At 31.0% G+C, this 16,922-nt stretch overlaps 1 protein-coding gene across 1 annotated transcript; it reads left to right on the top strand.

The window, feature by feature from the left end:
• The first annotated feature begins 4,775 nt into the window (after positions 1-4,775).
• Positions 4,776-6,394, top strand: LOC102589840 (E3 ubiquitin-protein ligase PUB23-like). The gene is made up of 2 exons (XM_006362567.1): positions 4,776-5,102; positions 5,414-6,394. The coding sequence occupies exons 1-2, from the start codon at positions 4,776-4,778 to the stop codon at positions 6,341-6,343; spliced, it is 1,257 nt and encodes a 418-aa protein (XP_006362629.1). The 3' UTR covers positions 6,344-6,394.
• Positions 6,395-16,922: the final 10,528 nt, after the last annotated feature.

Raw genomic sequence — 16,922 nt, 5'->3', positions numbered from 1 at the left:
ACTAGAAAAACACACGTACAACAAGGTCCCAAAAGAAGTTCTATGGAGGTCGATTGAGTTTAGGGGTGTACTTGTGGCATACATTAAAACGATAAAGGATATGTTTCCGAGACACCATATAGTAAATACAATGGAAGGAGACTCAAAATTCTTTCTAATTGTAATGGGGTAGCATCTAGTTGAATCAATTCTTATCTAGTTTCTATTTTCCCTAATGATGGATGAGTTGATGTGATATATTCAAAACTAGCATGGTGTATGCTATTCACGAGTGCCATAATATTGATCGACAAGACACATGTGACAGAGTTAAGGATAAACTGAAGGTCCGGAGAAGGACCTTAAAGTCTAAACGCTTTCAGGTTGGGCAGCATCAAAACAAAGTACATAGAGTACAAGTTTAGTGACACATCATAAGAAGTAAATCGGGAGGTAAAGATTTATATACAAGTAATCCTCAAGACAGAAACTTCAAGTATTTTTAATTATATGAGGAAATCGGCGTAAATGGCACACATCGTATTGGAATTAGGTGAATGAAATAGAGGCTCTCAACATGTGTCTTGGATATGTGATAAGAACATGTCACCAAGACTTAAAAGTAAGTTCTACAAGGTGATTATTGGACCGAGGATGCCGCATATGGAATTAAGTGTTGGTTAATTAAGAACTCTCACATATTCAGAAAATGAAGGTAGTGAAAATGAGGATGCTTAGATTGATGTATGTGTGGGTAGACTAGGAGAGATAACATTATAAGGAACAGAGATATATGGGACAAGATGGGATTAGTCTTCTCCTTGGTGGACAAGATGCAAAAAGTGAGATTGAAATAATTCGGATATGAAAAAAGGAGGAGCATAGATTCTCTAGTGAGCTAGGACATACGAGAGATTGACAGTGAAAGGCATAAGGAAAAGTAGAGATAGATCAAGAAAAAATTTGGAAAAGGTGATTAGACAAGATATGTTACATCTTTAGCTTACCAAGGACATTACTCTATTTAAATATGCGAACATGGAGATCGAATTAGTATCATAGACACGTAGTAGATAGTCGAGTAATTTCTCACTTTCTAGTAGATATTATTTTTATGTTAGTATCTTTCTGTCTTGATATAATTTTCATCGTAGTTTTTTTCATTTTACTCGTTTTTTTTTTCAAAACTCTTCTTGATTGAATTTTTTTTAAAGTAGTAGATATATGAGATAAAATTTACGTACATTCTATGATCCTCATATCCTACTTACAGAGCCATAGCTATGTTTGTTAGCTGTGGAAAAAATCCCTTCCAGATTATTCAAACTAAGATTTTAGATCTACTTCTTTTGGGTAAAGTGACAGTAACTTACAATAATTTTATTATAAAGTACTCTTACTATTCAATTTTATTTATCACTTTTTCTTAAAATAGTTTTCATTTTTATTTGTCACCTTTGATATATCAAGAAAAGACAATTATTATTTCCTTGTTTTACCCTCAACATTAAATACTTATTTTTCAAATTATTTCTCAATATCTAATACTAAACATTATTTAATAAGGATAGTTTAATAAAATATGTATATTAATAACTATTTTCTTAATTAATATATCTAATCAAATAATAACAGGTAAAAGTGAACGGAAGGAATATCAATTAGTCCTTAGTCTATGGATGTGCCTCTCTCATGACGTTCAAATGATCTAGAATGTGTCTAAGTCAAAAAAAAAACTTAGTTGCTATACATTTATTGCTTGACTTAAAGACTATAATTATTGACGTCATAATTTTCAAATGTATATATTCAAAATTAAAGTCTAACTTAATTTACTGAAGTTTTGTGCAAAAACGTGTAAAGACTTTTCAATAGTGTAAGTTTTTCAGGATAGAATTTTTTTTGATAAAAAATTAATCTATTGTGTAAACATATGCTAGCCTTTTCAATAGTGTAATTTTTTAGGATTGAATTTTGATAAAATTTTAATCTAGCTAGTCTTTTATGTATTTTTTTTCTATGGGATATATATATACCAATATGAGAAAATTTACTTTACTCACACCATTAGTTTATTTTTTATGTTATCCATGTCTTATCAAAGACACGACTCTAGATAAAACAAATAGGATATAAGACTAATAATTAGTCGAGTATTATCACATTTTATGTGCGAGAGGTATGTGATACTAATTAGCAGGTGTGTGTAGTATCTTATTCTTTGGTGTGCAGTATTACTTGTTATCTCATTTGTGTTTTATCTTTCTATTTTATTGTCATATTATTCTTGCAAATCTGTTTCTGAAATATGTCTTTTGAGTCGAGGATCTATTAAAAACCATCTCTATAACTCATAAATATAAGAGTAAAATTTGCGTACATACTACTCTCACCAAACTCCACTTATAAAATTGTGTTGGATATTGTTTATTGGAAATAGATTTATATACGATTTTAAGAGAATCATGAAAAGATGGCAAATCAAGAAAACATCCACTAGAAAATCTTGTTTGTGTATAAAAACTACTCCCTCTATTTTAATTTATATGAAGAAATTCGGAGTACAAGAATTAAAATTATTTGATTATAAATTTCAAGTATAGATTCTTTAAATATCTATAAATAACATGTAGTGCATATTTCAAAGCTACACAAAAAGTAATATTTCTTCGGTTCTAAATTAGTTATCTTACAATCCTTTTTAAAAGGAAAAAAAGGCTTAGCTACATTAAGGATATGTTGGTAGAAAAAGAAAAAAAAACTCTCTTATTTTTCTAAAAAATATTTTTCTTCTGGCCGAATACGTTATCAATTGATCATACATATGAAAATGAGGTACCCCTCTTTTTTTGGTTTAATGTTTATCACGATAAAGTGTGTAATTGAACAGCCAGCCAATGTTTTATAATTCATCAAATTAGACTTACAAAGAAAGTAATTAATATAATGTGGCCAAAATGAATTAAAATCATAAAGTAAAACCTCTCTTTTTTCTTTTTCCCATTTTGACAAAAACTTTTATGTTTTAATGGAAAAAAGAAAACACTAATATTGCGGTATTACCCATTGCATGCATAAACACAGTGGGTATCTTTTCGTGTATCACAAGTTATAATTAACCATTTGAATAAAACACTTCAAACATCCAGAAGGGAGAAGAAAAAAACACAAATTTATTGTAGGTTCATATTGATTATCATGCTTCTTCTTTTTTTGTCACGATAATAATATATCAAGTATAATTTTATAAGTGAAATTTAAACAGGATAGTATAGAATAGAATGTACATAAACTTTATTTCTATCTTGTCAGAAAAAGAGATTGTTTCGGTCAATAGACCATCGATTCAAAGAAAGTAAAAACGCTATTTATGATGACATAACGAATAATAAGATAGTAAGAAGATAGAAGTATATATATTAGACAATTAATTGTAATAGAAAAGAAATATACTTAAAAAAATCCATTACTAATTTATCCTTATTTTTTAATCAATAAATATGCAATATATTTAAGAACAAATATAAGTTAATCTTATTTATATTTGAACAATCATAACATTAACATCAATCAAAACTCACGTGTTTGAACTTTTCAAATTTTATAACGTCTATGTTATGTACTCTCTCAATTTTAATATAAATGAATTTCTGAATCTTTTCTATTGTTTAAAATGAATGAATTTTTCAAAATTCAAAGATGTATTAATTAGTTTTTCTCCAAAATTATCCTTCTATTAATTAATGGATTATTCATTGACTATCTTTAGTTTTTTTTTTTTTAAAAAAAAAAATCTATACAAATTTAAGTGTCTACTAATATAGATGTGATTTGGTTATTATTTATTCCTCTGTTTTAACTTTCTGGAATTGAAAGGAGGGAAAACTTCATTTATAATCCTTTAGTATACTTTATGCATTTACATTTTGAGAAAATTATGACTTAATTAGAAGTTAATTGTATTTTTATAAATTATTGGGCATGTATAATCTTGAAACTTTCGAAAAGGGAAGCATTTAATATCTCTTGTACATGTGTTTTATTATTGGTTTATTAATATATATACGCGATGTAGGGGTCATGTTTAACCTTCATCTTGAATGTGACTTTAAGAAAATAAATAAAATTTAAAGGATATAAACGTCAATTGAAGCAAAGTTAAAGAACATGTTTATATATTATATCATATTTAAAAGTTAATCAATTATAAGTAATGTTTATAATAAATATTAGAATTAATAAATAAAAAAAAAAAGTTACAACAGATAGAGAGTGTTTGATTAAGATTATAATTTTTTCATTTATAAACGCTTTTGCTTTGACCAAATATTTTACTAATTCATTTAATTCATCATTATTATTTTACCAAAAATATTCATTATTTATTGACAGTATAAACACATAATACATAGAATCTAAATCAATATAATAATTATTTTACCTTTTATATCATTATATATATGATCTACCTTCCATAAGGCAAATATTAAAAAGTCAACATACCAAAAAAAAAGATTTTATATTTCTCATTTGCTTACTCATAAGTGGACCCACCTCATTCAAACTTTGACCAATAATCCAAACAAATAAGGAATATTTCTAATCATAATAAAATAATAATATGATTTGCTTTGACTATATAATGAGTCTTTATTATTCTTCCTCTTTTGTATTCTCCATTCAAACTTCACACATTTATTAGCCGCTATTTTTTACCACTTTCATTAATATAAATACTCATATTCTTCTTCATATTTACTTAGGTTCTTGTTTTTTGGTTTGCAAAAAAAAAAAGTATGGATGAAGTAGAGATACCTCAATATTTTTTATGTCCTATATCACTTATGATCATGAAAGATCCGGTGACAACGGTGACCGGAATAACATATGATCGAGAAAGCATCGAGATGTGGTTGTTAACGGCTGAGGAAGAAGCCATGACAACCACATGTCCGGTGACAAAGCAAATTTTGCCTAGAGACATCGAGTTGTTGACACCAAATCATATGCTAAGACGAATTATTCAAGCTTGGTGTATTGCTAATGCAAGTAAGGGGATTGATAGAATACCAACCCCTAAATATCCTTTGAACAAATCTCACATTCTTCGACTCGTTCGTCAGGTAAATGAGTTTAAATTTTATGCACTGATATGTGTTTATTTATCTTTAAAAGATTTTTTTCCAATCAAGTCATCTAAAAGATAGTTATAGCTAGGTAAGTAATAACGGTTCATGTAACATGCTATAATTGGTTAAATTCTTTACATTTATCGATGTATATAAAGTTAAATTCATTGTATGTATATATAACAAGTATATATGATGTGATAGCCTAAATATAGATTAAACAATCTAGTATAACATGTGAAATATAATTAAAATGGTTGTGTAGACATTCTTTATACTGACAGTGTATATAACTTATACTGCAGGTGAATAATGATAAGCTTTGTGTTGAAGCATTGAGGAAAATTGATGTTTTGGTGATTGAGAATAATGAGAAGAACAAGAAGTGTTTGGAGGAAGTTGGTGCAATTAAGGCTATGGTTACTTTTATAGTAAAAAGTTTTAAAGAAAGAAAACTAATCAATGGTCTTGAAGAGGCTTTAAGAATTTTCCACCTTGTTTGGAGCTCAACAATTGAAAATATTCAACTTGTCAAGGAAAATCGCGATCTAATTGAAGCTATTTCATGGATCTTGAGGAGTGACATGACCAAAAATCAAGTTGTTATCAAGACTCAAGCAATGATGGTCTTGAAAAATGTAACAGAAGTCTTGAGTTCAAATCTTCTATCAAGGCTAAACCCTGAGTTCTTTCAAGAATTGGTGAATACTTTACGAAAAGAAAGTGAACATCACATCTCTCAACAAGCAACAAAAGGCGCGTTACAAGTTCTAATAAATGCTTGTCCATGGGGAAGAAACAAGCATAAGATCATCGAATCAGGAGCCATATTCGAGCTCATAGAGCTCGAATTAGGCAACGCTGAAAAGAGGGTTTCAGAGTTGGTACTTTGTGTTCTAGCACATTTGTGTACTTTGGCTGATGGTAGGGCTGAATTTTTGAAACATGCTGGTGGACTTAGTGTTGTTGCTAAAAGGACACTTAGGGTTTCTTCATCCACAGATGATTGTGCAATTCAAATTTTTGGATCAATTTCAAGGTGTTCAGCCACAAAAGAAGTGTTGATGGAAATGTTGAGAGTTGGAGTTGTGTCAAAACTTTGTATGGTGATTCAAGCTAGTTGTGGTGAGTATTTGAAGAAAAAAGCTATGGAGATCTTGAAGACACATTCAAATGTTTGGAGTAATTCTCCATGTATACAAGTTTATCTCTTGACTAGATATCCCGGACAATAGGGTCCAACAACATATCAGTATAATTCTACAAATGGGGGGATTGGAGAAGATAAAATGTATACAAATTTTTTTCCTACCTTTATAGGAGGTTGTTTCTGATAGATCTTCGGGTCAATAGTGGCCTAAATGCTTTAATGATAATGTTTTATTCTTTTCTTCTTTTAATGATACAGTATGTATAAATGATATACCAACATTGTATCCCCTTCAGTTTTCCAAAATAGATCTTAATCTTTTTTTTAGGGTTTGTTAAGCAAGTAAAAAAATATTATTCTAAAAGTACTTGTATGTAATCTAGCAATACATTATGTGAGGGAAATGGGGTAGGGAGTTGGGCTTCGGGGGTGGGGTGGGGTTGGGTGGATGGTAAAGGGTGGGGATTGATAATATTGGGTGGGTTGGGAGGAGACAATGATCTTGAAATATCACTTATAAACCTTGTTTTTCCTTCTTTCGTTAGAGAACTTATTTTCCTTATATTTAAGGAGTTTGTTTTCCTAGAAAATATATTTTACAAAATATTTAACCAATCAAACTTGAGAAAATTGAAAAACATTTACCAAAAAAATGTTTTCCAATTTACCTATATTTGGCTGGTTGATATGTTTGGAAAACATTTTTTCTCTAGGAAAACAAGTTCCTTAAGATGAGGAAACTGACTTCCTAATGGAAGTAGCTAAGGGAAAACGAGTTCGATAACTGACCACCCCTGAACCTCTACTTCCTATCCTAGTCCGCCTCCATAGTATTTCAATAGATAACATATATGAATGCTCTTGGGATAATATTTTCTAACTTACTTACCAGACACTAGCTAGAACATAAGTATGAAATACACTTACTTTCCAGAAAAATATTTTCTACGAAATCATTTTCGTGGAAAACATTCTCCTTCCACCAAACACTAAAAATATTCCCTTCGATTAAAAAATAATAATCTATTTTTAGAAGACAGATTGAGATCTACTTAATTTATCACTACGCCCTCCCATACATAATGTGATATTTTAGATCTTGAATTAAGAAAATCTTTTAATAACATACATTAAATTAAGAGGGTTATTTAACTAAATTACCTAATTTACTCATAGGAAAAATTCAAAAAGTATTCAACAAAAAATTAATAATTTGTTCAGATCATTTATTAGACAAAAGTATATTTGAAAACAAAATTAAGTTAATTCATATATAAGTGCAATACTTAAAATACTATAAGCAAGTGAGCTAGTATTATTTAACAAATTTCATGTACCAAAAGTTGAGAGGAACGACTTGCTTATATAATATTTTATTTATTTATTCAAACAATTTATTTTATGTTGAATCATATACATATGAATCCCATTCAATTGAAGTATATAAAATTGACTTCTCATTTTATTTATCTAAAATATTCCCTTAGATAAGCATGCAATGCTTTGTCATCTTATTTTAGTCTCCAAAAAGACAAGAATGAAAAGGTAATTAAGCTAACGTTTGACTATAAATTTATAAGAATTTTTTTAAAAAATAGTGTATTTAAAGTTGTATTAAAAATAGTTTTTGGAAATTGAATTATGTTTGAACATGTATTTTATTTTGAAAAAAATTGATGTTTCATTAGTAGAAGAAAATTCTCACCCCAAAAGTTATTCAAACATATTTTGAAACTTGAATTATTATTTTTCAAAAACTTATCAAATTTCATGTACGAATGACATTTTCATTCTTTTTTAAATTAAAAAGAAATCAAAATCTATAATTAAACGGAAGTTAAATAAGTTTTCTTTTTCTAAATACATACACTACTAAAAAAAGTGTAAAAACGCAGGGATGAACTGTGTAGATCTTTTGATAAAAAAATTTCTAATAAAAAAACAATGGACTTTAAATAAAATCAACATAATATCCATCGATTATTTTTTGCGCAAAACTATAAGAAAGGTTATTATTGTTGCTATTATTAAAAGAGAAATTGTGCTCTCAACTAAAAGTTTATTTGAAAAAAAAAGCGTACCTACGTAACAAAAAGATAATACCGTGCTATGAAAGGTGGTACCATGAGCTTCAAGAGTAAAACATTTTTATTTTAATTAGAAGATGTATGAGTCAGTTACTATAAAATATTTAGAAAACTTGTTTGTTTGAATGAATGAGGAGGCATATTTTAATTTTGAACGACCTTTTTTTTTTTATAATTGAGAAATCTTTTTTAGTTGATATACGGTTTGAAACTTGGTGAATAATACATTTACTTGTCTACATTTAATCGCTCCACAACTATAATTAAACTCGTGACAAGCACCTAAGTGACATATCATGTGTCATGCTTTTACCACTAAATCAAAGCCTCAAGAACAATTTAGTTTAACTTTTCTTGGTTAAAAAAGATGATTTTTTCTTGCCTCGAGAATACAATATAAAGAAAATTGTATAAACTTTTAAATTTATTTACGTTTTGATAATTGTAGTGGTCGAGCCAACTTAGGCACACCTCGACTAGTTTCACGAGATACATGTCACCTCCCACCAACAATAAGTATAAGGTAACTTTGTCCACCAAGGTTAAAGAAGATGAGAAGAAGTCACCAAATTTTTCTTTGTGCTGGAAATTAAACCTGATACCTTGTGGTGCTCAACTCAAGTCTTAAATATTTTTATAAAAAACATGTTTCCCAAATGCCAACAGGCCTTCACTTTCGCGAAGGTTTGCCCACTTGACCTTTCGCGAAAGTGAACCAGCCTTCGCAAACGCAACCCTCGCGAAAGTGAACCAGCCTTCACGATCGTGAGGTCAATAAATACTAGAAAAACAACCAACTTTCAAATCATCAAATGGACCCTCAGGCTTTGTTCGAAAATTTGGATAAGAATAAACTGGACATTCTACCCCACTAAGTTCGAAAATCCGGACTCAATGGAATTGTCGGATTTCCAAAAAGATTCAACTGGCGGAATTACCATCCCGGACCACTCTTAAGGCTAAAAACTCAACTTCTTACCCCAAACGTCCAAATATCAACCTAAGGCCTCGAAAACCTTACCAACCACCTTACTAGTTCAAACTCGACGTTCCAAACGTGATGGAACTGACAGAATCCCCATTCGACGCTCGGACAAAATGTTGACCAAAGTCAACACTATCATGAATTCTCAATTCAAGAGAGGTCAAATCACCAAAAATACACTCAATCGCATTGGGGACCACATCAACCATTTCCAAAACACAAATTAAACTAAGCATAGAAACGCTAAGGGGAAGGGCAAAATGGTCAATTCACAATTAAAAGCAAATTCACTAGAAATGGGACATTACAGTAGGATTCATGTATTTACTTGTTTACCTTTATACAAGTTCAAGTGTCCACTTGTGCAAACCCAAAGTTGGAGGGCATAAATATGAAACAAGGTCAAGTTAAAAGGCACATTTATGTATTATGCCAAAAAATATCGAATAAAAAAATTGACATGTGTAATTGAAGTTAAAAAAAAAATCTGATGCTACAAGCTCAAATTTTGCATGTTGATAAATGATAACTAATGGAATAAACAACTTTTCTGCTACGACATAAAAATGAAATTTTATAGCTAGTGTGAGGTGTTTATCTAAAATATTTCATTAGATAAGCATGAAATGCTTTGTCATCATATTTTAGTCTCCTAAAAAACAAGAATGAAAAGGTAATTGAGCTAATTTTGACTATAAATTTTATAAGTACTTGAAAAAAAAAGGAGTATTTAAAGTTCAAAATAGTTTTTGTAAACTGAAATTATGTTTAAACATATATTTTATTTTGAAAAAAATCGATGTTTTATGAGTAGAAGAAATTCACCCCAAAAGTTATTCAAACCAATTGTGAAACTCGAATTATTATTTTTCAAAAAGTAATCAAATTACTTGTACAAATTACATTTCATTTTAAAAAAATTTTAAAAAATCAAAATCTATAATTAAATGAAAATTAAATAAGTTTTCTTTTTCTAAATACATCCACTACTAAAAATGTCACGCCCTGAGCCTACAACCTGGGCATAGCTGGCACTCGAGAATCATTGTTGCCCCCAAGCGAACCCTTGGCCTGGCTTACTACTCAGTGGAAGACTTAAAGCATTAATACAAGGATTCAATGCATCTTTACTCAACTGTTTAAAAGATAACTTAGAACGTTTAAAGATAAACATTCAACTTAGCCAAAATGGCACTCAAGTCTTAACATAAGCAAATAACAATGTAAAGACAAAAGGACTAACTAACTGTCTATGAAGCCTCTAACAACTGAGATGGATGTCGGGACAAGACCTACGACATCCTAATGAACTAACTAGTAAAGCAATAAAAGGGATCCTCCGGAAGCAAGGAGGCTCACCAAAAGACTCTGAATGCTCAATTGGATCAACGAAGTGATATATGTTGATCCTGGTTACCTGTATCTGTATCATAACAAAGATGCAGGCCAAATGGCATCAGTACATTGAATGTACGAGCATGCAAGGGGAATTCTAAAACAAGACATAAGCTTGAAAGGAACTGAAAGAACATATATGGGCTCAACTCAACTCAACTAACTCATTTCAATATAAAGCAATAATAGGAATGCAATATAAAGAAAAAGCTTTTAAAACATGGATAACAAGCCTGTGTATTTAGAAATACAAAAGTAACTCAGTATGTATGCAAAGATACAATATAACTCTGTTTGTATATGAAAATACAAATAAATATATGTATATAAGAATACAAAATACTTCTGTGGGAGGTTTTCTAACCGACAACCATCACTTAAGAGCTATGTGATGATACAACGTTTTGCCTCACGCTGCCAGGGTCGTCATATACCTTGCCAGGGGCATAGAACCTAACTACTAAGTGGATCCACTAGTCTATGCTAAAAAGCACTAAGAAATCATCTAAAAAGTATGACCCTTTTCTACCCATGATGGCTACATGGTTTATGGAGGCTGGGAGTTGTCTGAACTCTCCCCAATATCGATGCTCAATACTACTCCCAAAATATACTATCTCATATGTTTAAAAATAGAATTTATTTATGTGGTTTGACATAATTGCTCAAAACTAGCCCTAAGACTCTCTAGGAAATCAAAGTTTCCTCTCTTGCTTAATTGTGAAAGCATTTACTCTTTTACTGAAAAACTAGATCAAAGGCTCTGTTGAAAATCGGTGATTCCTTTCTTGTTTAAATGTGAAAACATTTTCACTCTTTGAGAATACATGGTCCCCATATACTCTTTTGAAGAAATTGTGTAAGTCTCAACAAGACAAACTCAGAGTGATCTCAGCTAAAAGTTTACCTACGTAACAAAAAGATGATACCATGGTATATATAGTTCATGCCCTTCATTTTTCTGTTTTCAATAATATAATACAATCTAAAAATATTTCTTGAAGTGCTCATAAACGTGATTGTTTCATTATTGAATTACTACACAAGTTCTTGTTTAAATTATTTTATCATATATCTTTTTTATAGAATAGTCCTTCTATATATGAGTCGTGGACTACAATTCATTTTGTTGCTTTTCATAATATAATACAATCTATCGAGCACTTCTTCAAGTGCTTATAAATGTGATTGTTTCATTATTGAACTACTACATTATTTTTTATTTAATTATATTTTCATATCTTTGTATAGAATAGTCTTTCTATTAAATGAATCGTGGACTACAAACAAACATTTAAAAGAAAATTTAATATAACTTTTTATAATTCTTGGTTATAAGCGATTTGAAAATAATTAAGTAACCTAGTGTAATTGACACTAATACTATATTATGTTGTATTACGCTTCTTTCGAGTTGTTCACTAGTCCAATCTCTTGATGATAAATGATTTGCTTGTATGATTCATTAAACGCTTACTTGCACTAGTTTCATCAATGTACAATAAGTTTGACGTTTTTGCAATATGATAAGGAATACTTTGTGTTTACTCTAGGGGTGTGAAAAATCGAACCGATCGATAAACCGAACCGAAAAAATTGTTATTGGGTTATTGGGATAACGGTTATTTAATGGTTTTACAAAAAAAATTATTGGGTTATCGGTTCCTTATTGGTTTTTTAACATTGGGTTATTGGGTTAACCGATAACCCATTAAGAATATAATTATTTACTATTTTAATTTTTAGTTATACATATATATGATATATTAAACAAAAAATATTAATATAATTAGTAGTATATTAGACTAAAAATATAAAAACCTACGCAATAATTAACACTACTTAACAGTTAACTCTCCTCTCTACTTTTATTTATTTAACCTTTAGGTTCTACTTTTTAGTATTACTTATGTACTTTAGTTAGTTTATTAATTGATTAATATTAGCTTTTGCACGGTTGTAAATATGTGCAATTTGATTAACGAAATTCAGATTGTGTTTTTTTTTTTTTAAATAAAGTAAGAACTTCATTTAGTTGGGTCTTTTCTTTATATATGATTTACCATAAGCATGGCCTCATTTGCTACTATTTTGACTCTTGTCTATGATTTGGTTTTATTTGATTCTCTTTATTGCATAAAGGGGACCTCGTTTTATATATTATGGTGATCGAAAATTGACCAAGACTTTGTTGTGATGACCAAAATACAGCTTGTTGGTTCCTGTTGTCCCGTTTGTGATGATTATTTCGATGTATGCGTATCACGTCAAATTATTGGATAAGTCAAATATTTGTTTTGAAACCTTTTCTTATTGGTTAAACCAAAAACCGAACCGTTAAAGACCTAAAACCGATAAACCAAAAACCGATAATACTTAAAACCGAACCGAACCGACCGATACACACCCCTAGTTTACTCTACTTCTATTCGGAAGGCAAACACTTTTAAGTTAAGGCTAATAAAAGATTATGTCTAGAAATTTTAGAATGAAATATTTATGTATGACCGACATATTTTTGATTTCTACATATCTTATTATATACAACCTCTTAATTGTATAAGTTTATCTATTGCTTACTAGCAATTTCTTTGGTTTCAAAAAAAAATTATTATTGATTAATGTAACACCCCGGAAAATTTTTGAGCCAAGACTTGAATCATCCTTCGTAGTGAGTAAGTGTTTACCAAGGAATTTAAAATTTCTTAAGTATTAAGTTCAAGTTACTAGATATAACACCTTGAGTTCCAAAAAGATCCTTAATTCTTTTAAGTTTTGGGTCAACTTCAAACGACCATAACTTTCAATACAGAATGAGTTAGAAGACCCATAGATATCAAATGAAATATCTCTGAGTCCTCTTTCCAACGCCACCGAGTTTGCTAATTTTTGAGCTCATATGAGGGAAATATCCCCGTTTGAAATCAAGTTGTCTATTTAAGGAAAGTTATCCGGATTTAATAAGGGTATTTTGGTCTTTTCCTTAGCCTATCAGATTTAATTTATTTTTATTAATTAAATAGGAGTCTAAACTGATTTGGTTTAGTTTACACAAGCATAATTCACGCTAGGATTTTAGAAAAGAGTTCAAGAAGAGAAAAGAGGAGAAAAGGGGAGAAAAGTCAAGGTTTCGTCAAGTTCTTGAGGTTTCGTTGCGGACTTCGCCAAGGGTTTGATCCCTAAGAGGTATGTAAGCTTCCATAGTGTTGGGTTCGTTCATCCACGCGTCAATCATGATTTATTCAGCATAATTTCGTTCTTGAAATTTAAGGATTTATGTTCTTGATGAGTTCTTGATAAGTTTTCTTGAAGTTTCATTCTCAATCTTGCTTTGTTGGGATTTTGATGAGTTCTTGAGATAATCGTATGGATTTTAAGAGTTTTTTAGTAGATTCTTGTATACTTTGGTTGGGTATTCGAATCTAAGTGATTGAGGAAGAAATCATTCGATTCTAGGCGCGTTAGGGTCAAAAAACGAGAAAGAAAAGTCGTCGGGTTTTCTGGGCGGTGCTGGGCCGACGCGCCACCAATACGCCAGGGGTGGCTGGTGCGCTACGCCAGCCAGTACGCCAAGAATAATGCTTTGTAGTTTATGGGCTTTCACCCTGCGCCACTCAGTGCGCCAGGGTCACCTGCCCCCACCCGTTTTCCGTCGTTTCGTCCGTCTGAGTTCTTTCGAAGGGTACCTTTACTCCCCTTTGATTCTAAAGACTCTAAAGTACTTATAAACACCTAGAAATCATTCATAACATGAATCATAACCTTGAATTCATAATTCAAATTCAAGGTAGAGCTAAGAGTTAATTCTTGAGAGTTCTTTCGAACATTTTAAGAAAGTTCCTTTGAGTCTTTTTTAGGAGTCTTCTACAATTTCTAACAACTTGTTTCAAGACTCGAGCAAGTGAGTATGAGAATGAGGAGATTGTATTCATGAGACTACATTATCATCACGAGATCCTTCATATCATGAACCATAACTCTTGAAGTCACAATTCAAATTCAAGAGAGAGTTAAGAGTAGAGTCCAAGAAAGTCTTTGAATTCAATTGTGAATCCTTTAGGATCAACTATCGATTTGAGCTATGTTTTGAGGAAGTAAGTATGAGAACGAGAAGAGTTGTATACATGAGTCTCATATTGTTATGCAGTCCTCAAGTCGAGTCGTTCATGCCTATAAATTTTGCATGAACTTCGTAAACTTAGCATCTTTGAAAGGAGTAGTATCTTCAAGTTCTAAGTCTTGAGTATTGAGTTCCTAACCCTTTTGAGATTATATTCCTAATCATGGGACTATTACATGTTACTCATGAAGTCCTTGAGTTGAGTTGTGCATGCCCATTATTCCTTATGAACCCTATGAGTTGAGCATTCTTGAAATGAGTTGTATCATGAAGTCCTTAAGTTGAGTTGTTCATGCCCATAATTCCGCATGAACCCTATGAGTCGAGCAGTCTTGAGATGAGAATTATCATTGAGTCTTCGAGTTAAGTAGTTCATGCCCATAATTCCGCATGAACCCTATTTTGAGAAGTATGTCCTTAAGTTGAGTAGTTCATACCCATAATATCGCATGAACTCTTTGAGTCGAGCAGTCTTGAGATGAAAAGTATCAATGAGTCCCTGAGTTTAGTAGTTCATGTCCATAATCCCGCATGAACCCTCCTAGTCGAGCATTCTTGAGATGAGTAGTATCATTGACTCCTTGAGTTTTGGAGTTGTTGAGTTCCAAGTATCGAGTTCTATGCATGGTTATTGAAAACCTTGAATTGAGTCGTTCACGTCCATAATTCGGCATGAACCCTATTTAAGAAGTCTTTTTACAAATTATTTTAAAACTTGTTTTAAAGACTTGAGCATATGAGTTTGAGGAAGACTAGAGTTGAGTTTATTTTCTCTAAAATGATATATGGGAACTAAGTATTCCCAAGAGTAAATGTTTTCACATTTAAAAAATGAGGAAGCAGTTTGAGTACCATCTCTTTTAAGAGAAAGATTTTTAGTAATAATCTCAAATTACAGAAAGAGTTATGTTTTTAAAAACATATGAGCTAGTATATTTTGGGAGTAGCATTGACCACCAATATGGGGACGAATTCAGATAACTCAAGTCTCCATAAACCATGTAGCCAACGTGGGTAGAAAGGGTCATACTTTTCAAATGATTCCTTAATGTTTTTAAGCATAGCTTAGTGGATACACTTAGTTGAGGAGTTCTATACCCCGACAAGGTATAGTACAGTTCTGGCAGCGTGGGCGAGACGATGTATCATCACATAGCTCATAGTGATGGTTGTCAGTTAGAGAATCTCCCACAAATTTATATTGTATTTTTATATACAAACTGAGTATTATTGTATTTTTCAATACACATTGAGTTTCTATCTACAGTTTTACAGCTTTCCATATATATTGCATCTTTTATTTTTGCTTTATCCTTGAGTGTCATGAGTTGAGTATCTTGAGTTGAGTAATCTTTGAGTTGAGTATCTTGTTCTTGAGTTGAGTTGAGTCGAGTGAGTTGAGAAAAGGTAAGTATGTTTCTTTTTTATCAAGTTCAAGCTTATGTTTGTGCTTTAGAATTCCTCTTACATGCTCGTACACTCCATGTACTGAGTCATTTGGCCTGCATCATTTCATGATGCAGATACAAGTATTCAGGATCATCAACAAGCGCTTCATTGATACCACTTGCAGTTCGAGTTAGCTATGGTGAGTCTCCTTGCTTCCGGAGGATTTCATTTACTTTTCAGTTTAGTTAGGATGTCGGGGTCATGTCCCGACTTCCATCTTTGTCATTTAGAGGCTTCATAGATAGACAATAGAGTTTGAGAAGTCTGTTTCATTTATTTTGTTAACTGTTTTAAAGACTAGAGTTGCCTATTTCTGGCTAGTTGAATATATTATTTTATTCGGAGTTAATCTTTTGAGTTAAAGATTTTGTAATTGAGTCCAATGAATTTTATTCAGTTTTAAGCTTTGTATGCTTGAGTTAGTCTTCCGTTTGTAGTCAGCCAGGATGAGGGTTCGCTTGCAGACCAGAAATGGTTCCCAAGTACCGGCCACGTCCAGGGTGTAGGCTCGGGTCATGACAATTAAATAGCAATAATTTTAATTTATCGTACTATCATTACATTTAAACTCTCTATCATAACTTATAATATATATATATATATATATATATATATATATATAGAGAGA

Source organism: Solanum tuberosum, unplaced genomic scaffold (genome assembly GCF_000226075.1).
Source record: "Solanum tuberosum cultivar DM 1-3 516 R44 unplaced genomic scaffold, SolTub_3.0 scf00394, whole genome shotgun sequence".
Taxonomy (NCBI): Eukaryota; Viridiplantae; Streptophyta; class Magnoliopsida; order Solanales; family Solanaceae; genus Solanum; species Solanum tuberosum.
This window is presented reverse-complemented; position numbering and strand designations above follow the sequence as displayed.

Bases quoted from the DNA above. Each gene is read 5' to 3' on its own strand.
- LOC102589840 (XM_006362567.1), top strand. From the start codon at position 4,776: ATGGATGAAGTAGAGATACCTCAATATTTTTTATGTCCTATATCACTT. The intron at 5,103-5,413 runs GTAAATGAGTTT...CTTATACTGCAG, and splicing joins TTCTTCGACTCGTTCGTCAG to GTGAATAATGATAAGCTTTG.